The following is a 17122-nucleotide window of genomic DNA, read 5'->3' on the forward strand; positions in this document are numbered from 1 at the left end:
GCTGGAACTCTGAGTACGAGCAAAACCTGGTGAATACTTGGAGGCATCATGAACCCGGCCAAAACTAAGGGCGAAAACAATAAGGCACTAGAATGCCTGTGCCATGTGTACACAGGCATGGAGGAGAAATTCTGGCCGAGGCATAGGGAAAATTCTTTAGCGGAGACATAGCACCACCACCCTACGACGTTCAGTATCAACGAAAACCCAATTATATGTTGGACGCCCCCATTAGTGATTTCTAGGTGTGCGCGCCCATTGGGTACATCTCAAAGAATATGGCAGCGGGAGGGGGCAAAATCACTAATGTGATCATCAAAAACATGAACGACTGCTTGATCACGGCCTTTACAAGATTCATTAACAAGCATTGGGCACAAGGTACCATCCCACAACAGTGGAAACATGCCCAGGTAATCCTAATCCCAAAGCCTGGCCAGAAATTAGAGGTAGCAAACCTGCGGCCGATCTCCCTCACATAATGTCGAGGCAAATTATACAAGAGGGTTGCTAAGAAACGGCTGCAAGGACCATCTCGAAAACAATGACCTGAGGCCGCACACCTTTGGCTTCAGGCCCAACCTCTCAGCTCAGGACGTCCTCCTTCTGTTAAAAGAGGAGTTGCTGATACAACCCAAAGTGCGATGTGAGCGCGTTGTCGTGGCAGTCGACATGAAAGGTGCCTGTGGCAACGTGAGCCATCAGGGGATCCTCGATGGCCTCATCGACACAATCTGTGGGGAAAGAATCGACAAATACGTTAGGGCCTTCCTGAGTCATCGCATGGCTGAAATCAAGATCGGCACTCTAGAGTCGAGATTAATGCAAGTGCCACATCGCAAAACACCAAAAGGGGCAGTAATATCTCCAACCCTCTTCAGCGCAGCCATGCTAGGCGTAGCTTGGGCATTCCAGAACCAGCCACTATATACAGTACGCCATGTATGCGGACGACATCACGGTATGGACTACCACAGGCTCGCTGGGGCAAAAGGAAGAGAGGCTGCAGGAAGCTGCAAGCCTCACTGAGACATCCATAACAGAATGTCGCAAGCAATGTGCCTCACAAAAATAACAATTAATTAGGATATGGAAAGGCAAGGGCAATCGATCGGACCAGATGTACATACAACACAAATCAGAGATCTACATAGTTGGGACTAAGATAGTGGAGAAAATCACCATCCGCATCCTGGGCATGTGGCTTCAGTCAAACCAAAGATACGCCTTCAGCCTCCACTGCATTCAGACATCCGTCAAACAAGTGTCTAGAAGGATCAGAAGGGTCACTATTACAAAGGTGGGCATGAGAGAGAATGTGACACAATTTGGCTTGTCAAAAGTCTGGTCGAAAGCAGGATTCTATACAGTCTTCCGTACTACAACTTGGTAAAGACAGAAAAAGATGCCATGGAAACCTTTCTGTGGGGAGCTTACAAAACAGCGCTGCAGTGCCCTCAAATGGCCTCAATGGAATTCCTTATGGCCTAGTCAACGATGGGATGAGACATCCTACTTAGACTGGATTTCAGAGTTTGTGAGGAACTCCAAAACAGACAGGTGGACATCACAACTGCCCAGAGGGAAAAAATCGCCATTGCCCCAATCCCGAAAGGGATGGACCCCATCCTAAGCCCGGGACGCAGAGAAGATTGGGTTAGGCACTACAAGAAAACATGCAAGGGCAGCAATAACACACACTACACTGATGCCACAGTACATAGAACACATATACCATGGTTTACAGCCACAGTGATAGATAACAGTCATAGAGAACTCATGAGCACCAAAGAGCGAGCCTACATCAACGAGGCTAAAGAGATAGCCATCACTACCATGCAGGTGTGTAGAAACTACCAAAATGGTAGGATCTGCAAGCTAATAAATAAAAAGGACCTCAGCACAATTAAACTCGTCTGGATACCAGGTCACACTGGCATCAGAGGAAATGAACTTACCCACATGGTGGCAACTGCGCATGCAACATATCAGTGCCACCCCAGCAGTGATGTGAGAATTGAACCTGAACCAGTGGACTGGAACCGATTTTCAATCCTCGAACATTACAGGAGGGCTTGAATTAAGTTCACCGCACCCCATTGGAAACTAAGCAAAGCGGAACAAGTCATCTGGAGAAGGTTGCAAACTAGAAGTTTAAAGCTTACCCCCACCAACATCTCATACACAAAATAGATAAAGAGAGATATCTAGGTGAGTGCCCATGGTGCGGGGCTGAGCCCACGCTGGACCACATAATGTGGGAATGCACCGAGACGCCTCAAGAAAAGATTAATGAAACTACAACGTGAGAGGGATAGGAGGCCTTGCTCTCCAGCTCGAAGGAGGTAGCCCATACTACAGGTGAGCCCGAGGAGCTCACGCCAGCGGGGTGCTAGAATAGGAGCCCCCAACCGCCCTGAAGATCGCTATATTGCACAATAAAAAGTTTTTTCTCCATGTGTGTGTGTGTGTGTTAATGTCGTTGGCTTTGTGCTGGCATGACGGAAATAGTTTCTGTGGCTTAAGGGAAATGCGTCAGTTACTGGTTCCCAACTATTTTGCCATGCTTTTTAGAAGAGTCCTCTTGTTGCAGGTAAATGAAAAAAAAAAAACCACCTCTATTGCAGCATTGGGGTGAGACGGGAAGGGTGACCTAGTGGCAGAAGCATCCTTTTTATTTAACCATCTGTGCAGTATGCATGTATTCATTGCATGATAACCATTCATGGCTACTCCTGTGATGAAGGTATACATGTATTGCCATGAGCATTACACTAGTTGGGCATGAATGTAGAAGCCACCTCAATTTGCAAAGCTGTTTGGTTTCTTTATGTGTGTGTTTCTTGTGCTTGTGCAGAAAGACGTGTCCAGCCTTTCTTGAGGCCCTTATGAATGTATGCCGACCTCATTGTGAGCTGTCTGACTCACGCCTTGCGAAAGATGTGACATCGGTGGCTTCATCAGGCGAGGAGGTGGTTCTGATGCTCGCTCGGTGTCTTCCACATATTGTGCCTAATGTCCTTCTGGCAAAACGAGAGGTGAGCTCACTCTTCTCTTTTTTTTTCTTATTGATTGTGGTGGTTGGAAGAAGCATAACATCTTGCAGTTAGGACACCTTATGTACTTAGCATGAGGTTGCTTGTAGGCAATGCCATTTGGGTTTCAACCAACTACTTGTTGTTCTGGCACAGTCATTCCTGGTAATAATTTGCTGCTTTAATTTGGCGATGTTGATGCTGGTGTTGGCACATGCAGCGCATCTTAAAGAATAGTGAAAATGAATAACTATTTTGGTAGATAAATATAGGGGAGGTTGTACTACAGTAAGCCAGCTTAGTTGGACTCTTTGAGGAACTATCAGGCATTGTTTGGGATATCATTGTCCTTAGTGAGGTTAGAAGAACTGGTGAGGCTTATACATTGCTGAATAATGGCCGTGTCTTCTGCTATAGAGGACTCCCAGATAAGAAGCAATATGGGGTACGATTACTAATCCATAAGGACATAGCGGGCAACATTGACGAATTCTACAGCATTAATGAGAGGGTAGCGGTAGCCGTAATCAAACTTAATAAGAGGTATAGATTAGAGGTAGTACAAGCCTACGCTCTAACATCCAGTCACGATGATGAAGTAGATCAGTTTTATGAAGATGTCGAATTAGCAATGAGGAAAGTGCAAAGTGAGTATACTGTAGTAATGTTCAACTTCAGTGCAAAAGTGGGGGACAAGCAGGCTGGTGAAAAAGCAACTGGCAACTACGATGTCGATTCTAGGAACGCTAGAGCAGAGACGCTGGTAGAATTTGCGGAAAGGAATAAGCTGCGAACAATGGACACCTTCAGGAAGCATAGCAGCAGAAAGTGTACATGGAAAAGCCGTAATGGTGAAACACGAAATGAAATAGATGTCATACTTTTTGCCGATCCCAGCATAGTGAAGGATGTTGAAGTGTTCGGTAGAGTAAAGTGCAGTGGTCATAGGTTCGTGAGGTCTGGAATTCACCTCAATTTTAAGAGAGAAAGAGTTAAATTGGTCAGCAAGAAACAGGCCAGCCTAGATACAGTAAGGGTAAAGCAGACCAATTCAGGGTGGTCATCATCATCATCAGCCTGGTTACGCCCACTGCAGGGCAAATGCCTCTCCCATACTTCTCCAACAACCCCGGTCATGTACTAATTGTGGCCATGTCGTCCCTGCAAACTTAATCTCATCCGCCCACCTAACTTTCTGCCGCCCCCTGTTATGCTTCCCTTCCCTTGGAATCCAGTCCGTAACGCTTAATGACCATCGGTTATCTTCCTTCCTCATTACATGTCCTGCCCATGCCCATTTCTTTTTCTTGATTTCAACTAAGATGTCATTAACCCGCGTTTGTTCCCTCACCCAGTCTGCTCTTTTCTTATCCCTTAACGTTACACCTATCATTCTTCTTTCCATAGCTCGTTGCGTTGTCCTCAATTTAAGTAGAACTCTTTTTGTAAGCCTCCAGGTTTCTTCCCCGTATGTGAGTACTGGTAAGACACAGGTATTATACACTTTTCTCTTGAGGAATAATGGCAACCTGCTGTTCATGATCTGAGAATGCCTGCCACACGCACCCCAGCCCATTCTTATTCTTCTGATTATTTCCGTCTCATGATCTGGATCCGCCGTCACTACCTGCCCTAAGTAGATGTATTCCCTTACCACTTGCAGTGCCTCGCTACCTATTGTAAATTGCTGTTCTCTTCCAAGACTGTTAAACATTACTTTAGTTTTCTGCAGATTAATTTTTAGACCCACTTTCGGCCTTCGGCTTTGCTTCTCCAGGTCAGTGAGCATGCATTGCAATTGGTCCCCTGAGTTACTAAGCAAGGCAATATCATCAGCGAATCGCAAGTTACTAAGGTATTCTCCATTAACGTTTATCCCCAATTCTTCCCAATCCAGGTCTCTGAATACCTCCTGTAAACACACTGTAAATAGCATTGGAGAGATCGTATCTCCCTGCCTGACGCCTTTCTTTATTGGGATTTTGTTGCTTTCTCTATGGAGGACTACGGTATCTGTGAAGCCGCTATAGATATCTTTCAGTATTTTTACCTACGGCTCTTCTACACCCTGATTCTGCAATGCCTTCATGACTGCTGAGGTTTCGACTGAATCAAACGCTTTCTCGTAATCAATGAAAGCTATATGTAAGGTTTGGTTATTTTCCGCACTTTCTCCAAGACCAGATTGATAGTGTGAATATGGTCTATTGTTGAGTAGCCTTTACGGAATCCTGCCTGGTCCTTTGGTTGACAGAAGTCTAAGGTGTTCCTCATTCTAGTTGCGATTACCTTAGTAAGTACTTTGTACGCAACGTACAGTAAGCTGATCGGTCTATAATTTTTCAAGTCTTCGGCGTCCACTTTCTTAGGGATGAGGATTATGTTAGTGTTCTTCCAAGATTCCGGTATCTCGAGGTCATGAGGCATTGCGTATACAGGGTGGCCAGTTTCTCTAGAACAATCTGCCCACCATCCTTCAACAAATCTGCTGTTATCTGATCCTCCCCAGCTGCCTTCCCCCTTTGCATAGCCCCCAAGGCTTTCTTTACTTCTTCCGGCGTTACCTGTGGGATTTCGAATTCCTCTAGACTATTCTCTCTTCCATTATCGTCATGGGTGCCACTAGTACTGTATAAATCTCTACAGAACTCCTCAGCCACTTGAACTATCTCATCCATATTAGTAACGATATTGCCGGCTTTGTCTCTTAACGCATACACCTGATTCTTGCCAATTCCCAGTTTCTTCTTCACTGCTTTTAGGCTTCCTCCGTTCCTGAGAGCATGTTCAATTCTATCCATATTATACTTTCTTATGTCAGCTGTCTTACGCTTTCTGATTAACTTCGAAAGTTTTCCAGCAAAACTTTTTGTTGGGCTAGTTGGTGCATTACTGAAGTACTATAGCGCCAAACAGACGACACAAGAAGAAGAGACACGGACAAGCGCTTACCATGTGATGTGGGTGACGAGGGTTGCCAAATTTGACGTAGGGGAGGAAACACATATTGAAGGGCCCACTGTACAAGAAAGATATTCCAGCAAAACTTTTTTTTGGGCTAGTTGGTGCATTACTGAAGTACTATAGCGCCAAACAGACGACACAAGAAGAAGAGACACGGACGAGCGCTTACCATGTGATGTGGGTGACGAGGGCTGCCAAATTTGACGTAGAGGAGGAAACACATATTGAAGGGCCCACTGTACAAGAAAGATATTCCAGCAAAACTTTTTGTTGGGCTAGTTGGTGCATTACTGAAGTACTATAGCGCCAAACAGACGACACTAGAAGAAGAGACACGGACAAGCGCTTATCGTGTCTCAAGCGCTCGTCCGTGTCTCTTCTTCTTGTGTCGTCTGTTTGGCGCTATAGTACTTCGAAAGTTTTGCCAGTTCTATTCTAGCTGTAGGGTTAGAGGCTTTCATACATTGGCGTTTCTTGAACAGATCTTTCGTCTCCTGCGATAGCTTACTGGTATCCTGTCTAACGGAGTTACCGCCGACTTCTATTGCAGACTCCCTAATGATGCCCACAAGATTGTCATTCATTGCTTCAACAGTAAGGTCCTCTTCCTGAGTTAAAGCCGAATACCTGTTCTGTAGCTTGATCTGGAATTTTTTCCCTCTTACGGCTAACTCATTGATCGGCTTCTTATGTACCAGTTTCTTCTGTTCCCTCCTCAGGTCTAGGCTAATTCGAGTTCTTACCATCCTATGGTCACTGCAGCGCACCTTGCTGAGCACGTCCACACCTTGTATGATGCCAGGGTTAGCGCAGAGTGTGAAGTCTATTTCATTTCTAGTCTCGCCGTTCGGGCTCCTCCACGTCCACTTTTGGCTATCCCGCTTGCGGAAGAAGGTATTTATTATCCGCATATTCTGTTCCGCAAACTCTACTAATAACTCTCCCCTGCTATTCCTCGTGCCTATGCCATATTCCCCCGCTGCCTTGTCTCCAGCCTGCTTCTTGCCTACCTTGGCATTGAAGTCGCCCATCAGTAGTGTATTTTGTTTTCGCTCTACCCATCACCGATTCCACATCTTCATAGAAGCTTTCGACTTCCTGGTCATCATGACTGGATGTAGGGGTGTAGACCTGTACAATCTTCATTTTGTACCTGTTATTAAGTTTCACAACAAGACCTGCCACCCTCTCGTTAATGCTATAGAATTCCTGTATGTTACCATCGATATTTTTATTAATCAGGAATCCGACTCCTTGTTCTTGTCTCTCCGCTAAGCCCCGGTTGCACCGGATGTGCCCGCTTTTTAGCACTCTATATGCTTCTTTTGGCCTCCTAACTTCACTGAGCCCTATTCTATCCCATTTACTGCCCTCTAATTCTTCCAATTGCACTGCTAGACTCTCCTCACTAGATAACATTCTAGCGTTAAACATTGCCAGGTTCATATTCCAATGCCGGCCTGTACTTGCAAACAAATATGCAGCCTTAGAACAGAGAGATGAAGATGACATAGAGGTAATGAATGAAACCATAACTAGGCTGGCTTCAGAAGCAGCAGTTGAAGTGGGAGGTAAGGCACCAAGGCAGCCAGTAGGTAAGCTCTCCCAAGTAACGAAGGACCTAATAAAGAAACAACAAAGTATGAAAGTGTCCAACTCAAGAGATCAGATAGAATTCTCAGAACTGTCAAAACTGATCAACAAGGACAAAGTAAGGGATATTCGAAATTATAATGTGGGAAAGACTGAGGAAGCAGTAAAAAATGGATGCAGCATGGCATCACTCTTTATGCAGTTAAGGACTGCATAAAGAGTGATGGAACAAAGAATGTTAAGCGTAATGTTAAGGAGACAGAAAGAGAGCAGTGTGGATCAGAGAACAAACGGGGATAGCCGTTGTTCTAATTGCCATAAAGGAAAAAAATGGAGCTGGGCAGGTGATGCAATGTGTAGGTTAGACAACTGTTAGACCATTAGGGTTACAGAATGGGTGCCAAGAGAAGGAAACACAGTCGAGGATGGCAGAAGATTAGGTGGTGCGATGAAATTAGGAAATTCACAGGAGCTATTTGGAAGCAACTGGCGCAGGAAACGGGTAATTGGAGATTGCAGGGAGAGGCCTTCATCCTGCAGTGGACATAAAATAGAATGATGATGATGATGATGGCGGTGGCATGGTTGTATTGTGAGCGTGGTGACAAAGAGGAAGTGTCCAATGTGCTAGGGGATCATTAATTCATCATTGAATTCAGTAGCAGTGAAAAAGATAGTAATAATGACCAAATCAGAAAGAATTCTAAACATAGAAAATGAGGGTCATGACAACACTCTATTAAGGGACACGGCTTTTGCAGAGCGAAAAATGGCCAAAAATAGATTTTTGAAAATAAAATTTTTAGCTACTATAACTTTCTCTATTTGATTCCAAAAAATTGTCACGTACAAGTTTGTGCCGCTGTGGACGAAAGGACGTTGGGAGGGGAAGAGGAGGTTGTAGTGTCTCGACGATCGGTAGATGGTGTTAACCCTCACTACTGAGCTATGACCTTGTAACTGTATATGTTGTAAATACATATATTTTCTCCCTGTAACAATATCTTCACTGAAAACCACATAGAAGTGCTTTAAAATTTGTTGTATTAGCCAAGGTGGCGAAAATTTTGTGGAGGTATTTTTCATGACACAATATCTCCAGAACGGCGCAACCGAGTGCCGTCATCTTGGCCTCATCGGAAAGTGCATTTCTCCGTCTTAAAATTTGCTGCTTGAGGGGCGCGATCAGAGATCATTGTTCGAAACGCATGTTCAATTAGCGTTCAGTTTCGCCTCGTGCGATTGGCCTAGGCAGCGTTGAGTTGTCAGCTTCCAGGCGCAGCTGACGACTTGGCCAGGCTATCTCCTTTGTACAGAAACAAGCAGACAAAAAGGAAATTATTGAAATCCGTGCCGGAATCTGTGATTGGTTGTGCCCCCCACATGACTCCGGCACAGTTCGCTATTGTCCGACGCATGTTGTCTGCTCGGCTGTTTGCACCTAGCGATCTCTGGACAGTCTCCGCTCTTTGTAATCTCGATGAGCGTCAAAAAGGGGGCGAAGCAGATATCGCCGTAGCGGGGCCGATCCCTCCATTTGTGGACGGCTCAGAGCCGCTGTTAAGCATTCCGAGCATCGGCGATGCGGACTTTGTGACCAAGTTTTGGGCACAGAATCCTTGGACACGTGGCTAAGCCTTTCAGCACTCGGTGTTTCGGAATTCACGACCAAGCACATTGCACACACAATCCTCGGACCCACAGCTAAGCGTTTCACGCATAGGTGTCCCCAACTCGTCGTTAAAGCGCATCACGCGTGGACTTCTTGGACCCTCGCCTAAGCATTTCATGCGTAGGCGCCTCTGGCTGCACGACTAAGTATTTCGAGCATCGACTTCTCGAGCCTGTGGTTAGGCATTGCGTGCCTCGGCACCTCGGACTCTGCGACTAAGCATATCGCGCGCCGACTCTATTTTCATATTGTTACGATACAACAGCTGCTTATGAGACATGGCACAAAGGAAGACGAAGACGGGTATCTGGGTTTAGCATGAGCTGGTTTCCATCTTATTCGCTGGCTGCTCTGCTCTTGTAAGTACATTGCAAATAGTTCCTTTGTTTGTCTTTCTACACGTAACATTTTGGTGGAGGTTTGTGATCCCCGTCCTCACCATGGAGCTCCGCAGCAGTCGCTACATCAAGCTCACTAGCATGCCTCCTGGAGAGGAGACTCCATCAGTGTCGGCTATGACTCGTCAGACTGCTCCAGTCGTGACGCTTTCCCCGGCTTGCGACCCTCGTCTGTTTTCTGGCTTGGACGGCACTGACGTTGAAGAATGGATCAACCTTTATAAACTCGTCAGCACTAATGACAGATGGGATCCAACCATAATGCATGCTAATGTCGGCAACCCACGCGTGTGGTACCAAACCCACAAAGACAAATGAACAAACTGGTACATGTTCAAAGAAATACTTTGTGAACTGTTCAGCGACCCCTTTGAGTGCACGGTCGCAGCAAATAAGTCCCTTGCTACGTGTGCACAAAGCCCCGCAGAGCCCTACGTCTCATACATACAAGATGTCCAAGCTCTTTGCCGCAAAGCTGATGACAAGATGTCTGAAACAGACAAAAGTGGTGCGCATATAAAGGGTATCGCAGACAACGCCTTCAACTTGTTGGTTTTTGGCAATGTTTCTACTATTGACGCCATCATCAAAATATGCCGCCGGTTCAAACAAGCCAAGAGCCGGCATGTCATGCCCCACATTGTGCGCCTCTGAATACCACTGCTACGTCGACTTATGAGGACCGTCCATACAATAACAAAACTCATGTCATTTGCCACAAACTTGTGGGGCCTCCTATTCGCCATCCTACTCCGTGGTGCCCATCAATCTATCACCAGCCACGATTGCTATGATCCAAGCCGTTGCCCAACAGGAATTTGAAAACATAAATCTCAACTTCGTGTGCTCGTCGACCCACAAACCCAGCATGCAGCACTTCTCTCGTGGCCTTCCTCGTCCACAACATTCCTTTCCCGCCACATCCCACAACCTGTCTGAATGGCGCACCTCTGACGACAGGCCCTATTTTTCGACTGCTGTCGCATTGGCCACATCGCTCATCACTGCCGCAAACGATGGCCAGCTCCGTCTCTGACATGTAACAGTGCATATTTTTGTAACTCTGCACCTACTGCTCCCTATGCTTCTCACCAGGATCATACTACTGCTGGCGCCCCTGCTCCTAATCTTTGCTACGGCCGATCGCCGTCACCCGCTTCTTGTCGCTGTCCATTCTCCACCACACTTAACTGGAAAACTAGAAACTGCAGTCGTTCGAGGTGAAGCTGCAATATCAACCTTGCCCTCAAATACTCTGCTCACTTTGCCCACAAACCAGAACCTTCTTAAAGTTGATGTTGAAAGCATTGCTGTCACTGTGCTGATTGACACAGGTGCCCACCTCTCCATTATGAGCGCTGCCTTCCGACAACGAATTAAAAATTTCCTCTCACCTGCATCAACACATGCTGTCCACGTTGCGGATGACGGTACTGTTCCTGTCGGCATGTGTCGTCATTGCCAGCTGCATTGCCCACACAACCTAATTCTCGGCCTTGATTTCCTATGAGCGCATTCGGCTCTGATCGACTGCTCTGCCAGCACCCTCCGCTTAGAGCTGCCTATTCTTTCGGATACTTATGCAACCCCCACCTCCTAGAGCTGCCTATTCTTTCGGATACTTATGATGCAACCCCCACCTCCTTAAACCCCACCAGCTTCATTTGACTGCTGCCCAAATCATTATCAAATATTGAATTGTCTTTCCCACCCGTTCCTGATGGAGAGTATCTCATCACTCTGCTGCCTGACATTCCACTGCAGTATGATGTCACCGTACGTTACACAGTTCTGACTATCACAGCCAACCACACTTGCATTCCTGTCATAAACTTCGGTTTAACTAAGCAGATTGTGTCTCAAGCAATTTGCCTCACCCAATTTGAGCCTTTAGATGACTATCACAGGGTGGCTTTCTCACCCGACGATCCGTCTGAGCCTACCAGGCACCCTAAGTCTGTTTCTTGTGCTGATCCCAAGATTCAGAAAATGATTGCGATGAACCTTTTACCGCGCAAGCTGAAGACCTCTACCGTGTTTTGTTTTCGTACAGGGGTTTTTTTGACTTTGACAATATCCCCCTTAGGCCAGACGCTTCATGTCAAGTATCGTATTATTACTGGTGGTGCTGCTTCTATTCACTGTAGACCATATAGAGTATCTCTATTGGAACACCAGGTTATTCATGTTTATGATTAACAGGATGCTCGATAAAAACATCATTGAGCCCTCTCGTTGGTTAAGAAGAAGGATGGGACATGGCACTTGTGTATGGGCTACCACCATCTGAACAAAGTGACTGACAAAGATGTGCACCCGTTGTCACGAACTGACAATGCTCTTGACTGTCTCTACAGTGCCAGTTACTTTTCCTCTATTGACCTTTGTCGATGGTGATCACTACTATCGACAGCCAGTATCGCTATCGACAATATGGACAGAGAAAAGACCGCATTTATAACACCCGATGGTCTTTTCCAGTTCAAAGTTATGCCCTTTGGATTATGTAACGCGCCGGCCACTTTTGAGCGTACGATGGACTCCATGCTTCAGGGTTTCAAATGGTCCACATGCCTGTGCTACCTCGACAACATTATTGTATTTTCACCAACATTCGATACTCACATTGAATGTCTTTCAACCATACTTGATGTTTTCGTAAGGCCAGGCTGCAATTCAACCCATCGAAATGTCGTTTTGGCCGCTGCCAAATTACAGTTTCGGGCCTTCTTGTCGACACTTCTGGAGTACAACCTTACCCAGACAAAATTCGTGCCATGCGAGACTTTCCAGTTCCGAAGTCAGCCACAGACGTTCACAGTTTTGTTGGGCTGTAGTCTTACTTCTGCCGCTTTGTAAGATTTTGCAGCTATTGCTCGGCCTCTTACTGACCTTTTGAAGAAAGACATATCCTTCTCATCGGGACCTCCACAATCTGCCGCCTTCTCTCCTTTCATGGCGCATTTGACCTCACTACCTATCCTCGCCCACTTCGACCCTAATGCCCCAACAGAATTGCATACGGATGCCAGTGGTCAAGGTGTAGGTGCCTACCAGCCCAGCGTCAGCGGGGCCACAATTGCGTTATCGCTTATGCCAGCCACCTCCTCTCACCATCAGAGCGCAACTATTCTATTACGGAATGGGAATGCCTTGCTGTTGTCTGGGCGGTTGCCAAGTTCTGTCCTTACCTTCATGGCCCTCTTTTTTCCATAGTAACTGACTGTCATGCTCTCTGCTGGCTTTCCTCCCTAAAGGATTCCACGGGCCGGCTTGGTGTGGGCTTTGAGGCTCCAAGAGTTTTCATACTCTGTGATTGACAAGTCCGGAAGCCAGCACTAAGACACAGATAATTTGTTGTGTTACCCTGTCAACAGCTCAGACACTCCTGGTGTCAAGAAGGTTGCTTGCGTTTTCTCCATGTCACAGCTCCTCTGTAACACTGACGAGCAATGTTGTGATGTCTCACTCAAAGCGGTCATCGATCATTTTGACTCAGCGCCCGACGACGCTTTCTTATGCCTCTTCGTTCTCCAGGATGGTTCTTTGTACCATTGTAGTGTTCATTCAGAAGGCCCCGATCTCTTTCTTGTCATTCCGAGGTGCCTTTGTTTGACCGTTCTAAAGGAGCTTCACAACGCGCCCGCCACTGTACATCTCGGCATGTCTCGAACTTATGACAGAGTACGCCACCGCTTCTTCTAGCCTGGTTTTGCACGTTCTGTATGGCGTTACGTCGCAGCTTGTGAGCCATGTCAATGCCACAAGAAGCCATCCCTGCTTCCCGCTGGTTACCTGCAGCCTTTTGAAATCCCGGTAGAGCTATGCGGTTGTCTCAGCTTGGACCTCCTGCGCCCTTTTCTGGTATCTACGTCGGGGAACAAGTCGGTTGCTATCGCTGTTGACTACGCGACCAGATATGCCATCATGCGCTCTTTTTCAACCAGCTGCGCAGCTGATGTGGCACATTTCTTGCTACACGACATCATCTTGGTGCATGGAGCTCCATGTCAACTGCTCACAGACCGAAGCCGAACCTTGTCCAAGGCCATTGATGACATCATGCGTGTCTGCTCTATCCGGCATCAGCTTATTACCTCCTACCATCCACAAACCAACGGCCTGGCCGAGTGATTGAATTGAACCCGTACAGATATGCTGGCAAAATATGTTTCAGCTGATCATTGCAATTGGGACCTTGTTCTGCCTTCCATTACCTTCGCCTATAATTATTCTCACCTTGACACTGCTGGCTATTCTACGTTCTGCCTCTTGTATGGTCGTGAACCCATGCTACCATTAGACACCTTGTTACCACCGATTACGACCTCAACAAGTAAATATGCCCGTGTAGCTCATGCTGACCAAGCTCGACAGTTTGCACGTGCTCTCCTATCAGTGTCACAAGAGAACCAGAAGCTTCGCTACGACCTCTGTCACCATCAAGTGCACTTTTTGCAGGGCGCCTTAGTGCTGCTTTTGCCACCTTCCCGTCAAGCAGGCCTTTGCAAGAAGCTCCTCTCTTGTTATGAAGGCCGCCCGTAGTACGTGGTTCATCAAGTTACTGATGTCACCTACGAAATCATTCTAGCCAGCCTTGCAACGTCCTCCGCTCTGAACACCAGTGGTATTGTCCACGTTGTCAGGCTCAAGCCTTAACTCTCTGCTTGCCACCGATATCTGATGGCACTGGGACAGCGCGTTTGCTGCCGCGGTGTTGTGTAACTATATGAATGTTAAGAGACATGGCGCAAATTAAGATGAAAATGGGCAACTGGGTTTGGCACGAACAGGTTTCCATCGTGGTCTCTGGCTGCACTGCTCTTGTAAATAGATTGTAAATAGTTCCTTTGTTTGTCTCTCTGCACGTAACAATATCTATGATACCACCCCTGATAAAAAAAATCTCATCATGAGCTCTGTTTACTGGGCCCTTTGGGCTGGCACAGACACCTGGCTGCAGAAGTGAGGCATCATACAAGAAAGTACAAGCTGGAAAGCACCTAGCATCAGTGTATCTATCAACAGCTCTCTGATACCAAGGTTTGCAGCCATATTCAAGGAAAGATGACTCAGAAGGCTGCTGAAAGCCTTCATTCAGTAACATGGTCAATTCTTCCACACACATGCACACAAAAAGCACCTCACTGATTGCATTGGAGACTGTTATCAATGAAGCAGTCTGTAGGTACAACACTGGAACTCTATTCATGCTCACACTGCGTTTTGCACCTCGCTTCTTTTGAAACCCAGGCACCATGCTTTATGTAGAGCAGCAGCAAAGAATGCCATACACAGAAGATGAAGAAGAGAGGGGGGTGAACAAAGGCACACCAGACCAGAGGCCACATGTCCAAGAAGCCCCACATCTCAAAACACACCAAAGATTAGAAATTTTCTGCCTTTTATAGAACTGAGAAAAGGTGAAACTTGGGGAGCCGCTTTCTCAAAACTGTTCTTTTACCCTTCTGCTCAGTTTCTGGAGCTGATTTCTTTGTTACCGTTTAGTCTATTTTGACACTTTTTTGTCATGTTCCTTGGGCTACAGTGCAGGTTGTTACAGTCTCGCTTCTTTATCTTGACTTTTTATAATGTGGCTATTCATTTACCCCGAAAGTGTGCTTGATGCGAAAGTAACATAAAAAAATGACACTCCAAAAATTTGTGTTGTTAAAAAAAGAGAAAAAGCGAGGCCGTCAAGACCTTCAGCGTGCATATAGTTATGCTATCAATACCCAACAAGCCTTCCATTGTGTTTTTTAAGCTTCCCAGGCCCTCCAGAAAGTTCAAGGGACAAGAATTCTGCTCAATAAATTGTGCTCAAGGTATCACTCTGAAACTTTTATGGGGGCATCAGGGAGACATTCTAAACATTTGTGCCAATTTTCATCAAAATTGCTTGCCTTAACCTTGATCTGCTAACCTTATCATCGATAAAGTGCTTCTTAACAGATCTATTGCAATTCACTGTTATAGAAGGCCAGCATTCTTCAGCAACAATAGTGTCACCCAGTGTCCCTCAGGGATCTATGTTTGGTCCTCTGCTTTTTATTATCTTCATTAAAGGCCAACTGCAACGAAATGTCACTTGGGCTTAATTGACTGTAAATGTCTAGCGTATACTCTCAAAGTAATCTTGGCAAAACCGCAGAGCTGGGAATCACATAATTTTGTTTTTAGCAGCTATTAAAGAGCGCCTGTGCAGACGACGCGTGCACCTGGCGACAAAGCAGTAGCGATGCTGATATAGCGTATATTGAAGAATGGTACGCAACTGTTGATGTCTCAGTTGCGCCGAGGCAGCCAGGCGCATTGTTCGCTCGTCATTTGTGAGTTGACGGGCATCTCTCTCGGTATGCATTGTCCCTGTTACGCTTGTGATTTGAGCTCTTGCAAGAATGCCGATGCGTTGCGTGGCCGTTAGGCGCTCGAATACGTAGTCTGCCACGAGCAATGGCTGTGCAGAACACAATGCTGAGTAGAGGAAAGTTGAATGCATCTTTCCTGTCCCAGCTTTCCAAGTGCAAGTGTGCACCATGGCAGGGCAGGCAAGTGTGACGCGTACCAGCCAATGTACACAAAGCATGTAAACATCAGTAGACGAAGCTGCACTTCAACAGCGCAGTCACTTACCCATTAAGATCTAAACGCTTTCTCGAGTTGACTCTATGCTACGATGGCATCCGAAAACCAAAGGTAACGTTCAAAGGTAGGTTGTATTCAAGGGCAATATTCTCTAGCGATCAATTCCGGTAGTACATCATCATGTTTTGTGCGTCACCACATCGGACACATTGAAGCAGACGAAGGAAATCCTTTCTGACATAGTGCCAGAAAAGGAGCAGGAACCGCATGCTGCATTTGTCATGAAGAACACGATGCGGCGGCCATGGTGTAGGTGCGGCGACAAGCCATGCAGGAATTCAATGCCGCCACAGCGAAATGGCTGAATATTTATCACGGCCGCAGTTTGGACTGTCTGGCCATGAGTTTATGCACACTTAGCACCGAGCCCCTCTAGTCTGGCCGTGTCAAGTCTCAGCTACTTATCATCCTTCACTACAGATGGCGATAGTTGTCTGATCAGTCTAGGGACCTACTTGTAAACAGAACTTTTGCTTGCATGTAAGCTCCCTAGATCGGTCGACAAGTCCGGCACTTCCAACGTGCCAGGCAGCGGCCGGTGAAGTCGGATACGTAATGCCAGAGACGGTGAGAGCGCTAAAATTTTATCCTGTGCTTTAAACGTGACCGGGTATTGATCAGGTATTGCCGCAGTGCTATCGCTTAATTTTTTTGTTGAAGGCGCGAACGTAGCATGATCGCTTCAGTGAACCTGAACAGCATGCTGCTGGTCAGCCAAGCTAGTGCACGGTGCACCCTGTTCCAGTTGCTGCGGTTGGCGTGAGATAGGACATGTTCTATTCCTGCGACAGCCACACAAGACTGTAGAGCGTCCA

At 46.5% G+C, this 17122-nt stretch overlaps 1 protein-coding gene across 2 annotated transcripts in view; it reads left to right on the plus strand.

The window, feature by feature from the left end:
* The window catches only part of LOC135911130 (RAB11-binding protein RELCH homolog), a 210901-nt gene that overhangs the window by 48421 nt on the left and 145358 nt on the right, over nt 1-17122 (plus strand). For both annotated transcript variants that reach the window (XR_010567225.1, XM_065443265.1), the window contains exon 8: nt 2858-3038. Coding sequence is in view for 1 of the 2 variants with exons in the window: in XM_065443265.1 (XP_065299337.1) it covers nt 2858-3038 (181 nt within the window). In the remaining variant the exon portion in view is untranslated. The remainder of the gene's footprint in view (nt 1-2857; nt 3039-17122) is intronic.

Source organism: Dermacentor albipictus, chromosome 1, assembly GCF_038994185.2.
Source record: "Dermacentor albipictus isolate Rhodes 1998 colony chromosome 1, USDA_Dalb.pri_finalv2, whole genome shotgun sequence".
NCBI lineage: Eukaryota > Metazoa > Arthropoda > Arachnida > Ixodida > Ixodidae > Dermacentor > Dermacentor albipictus.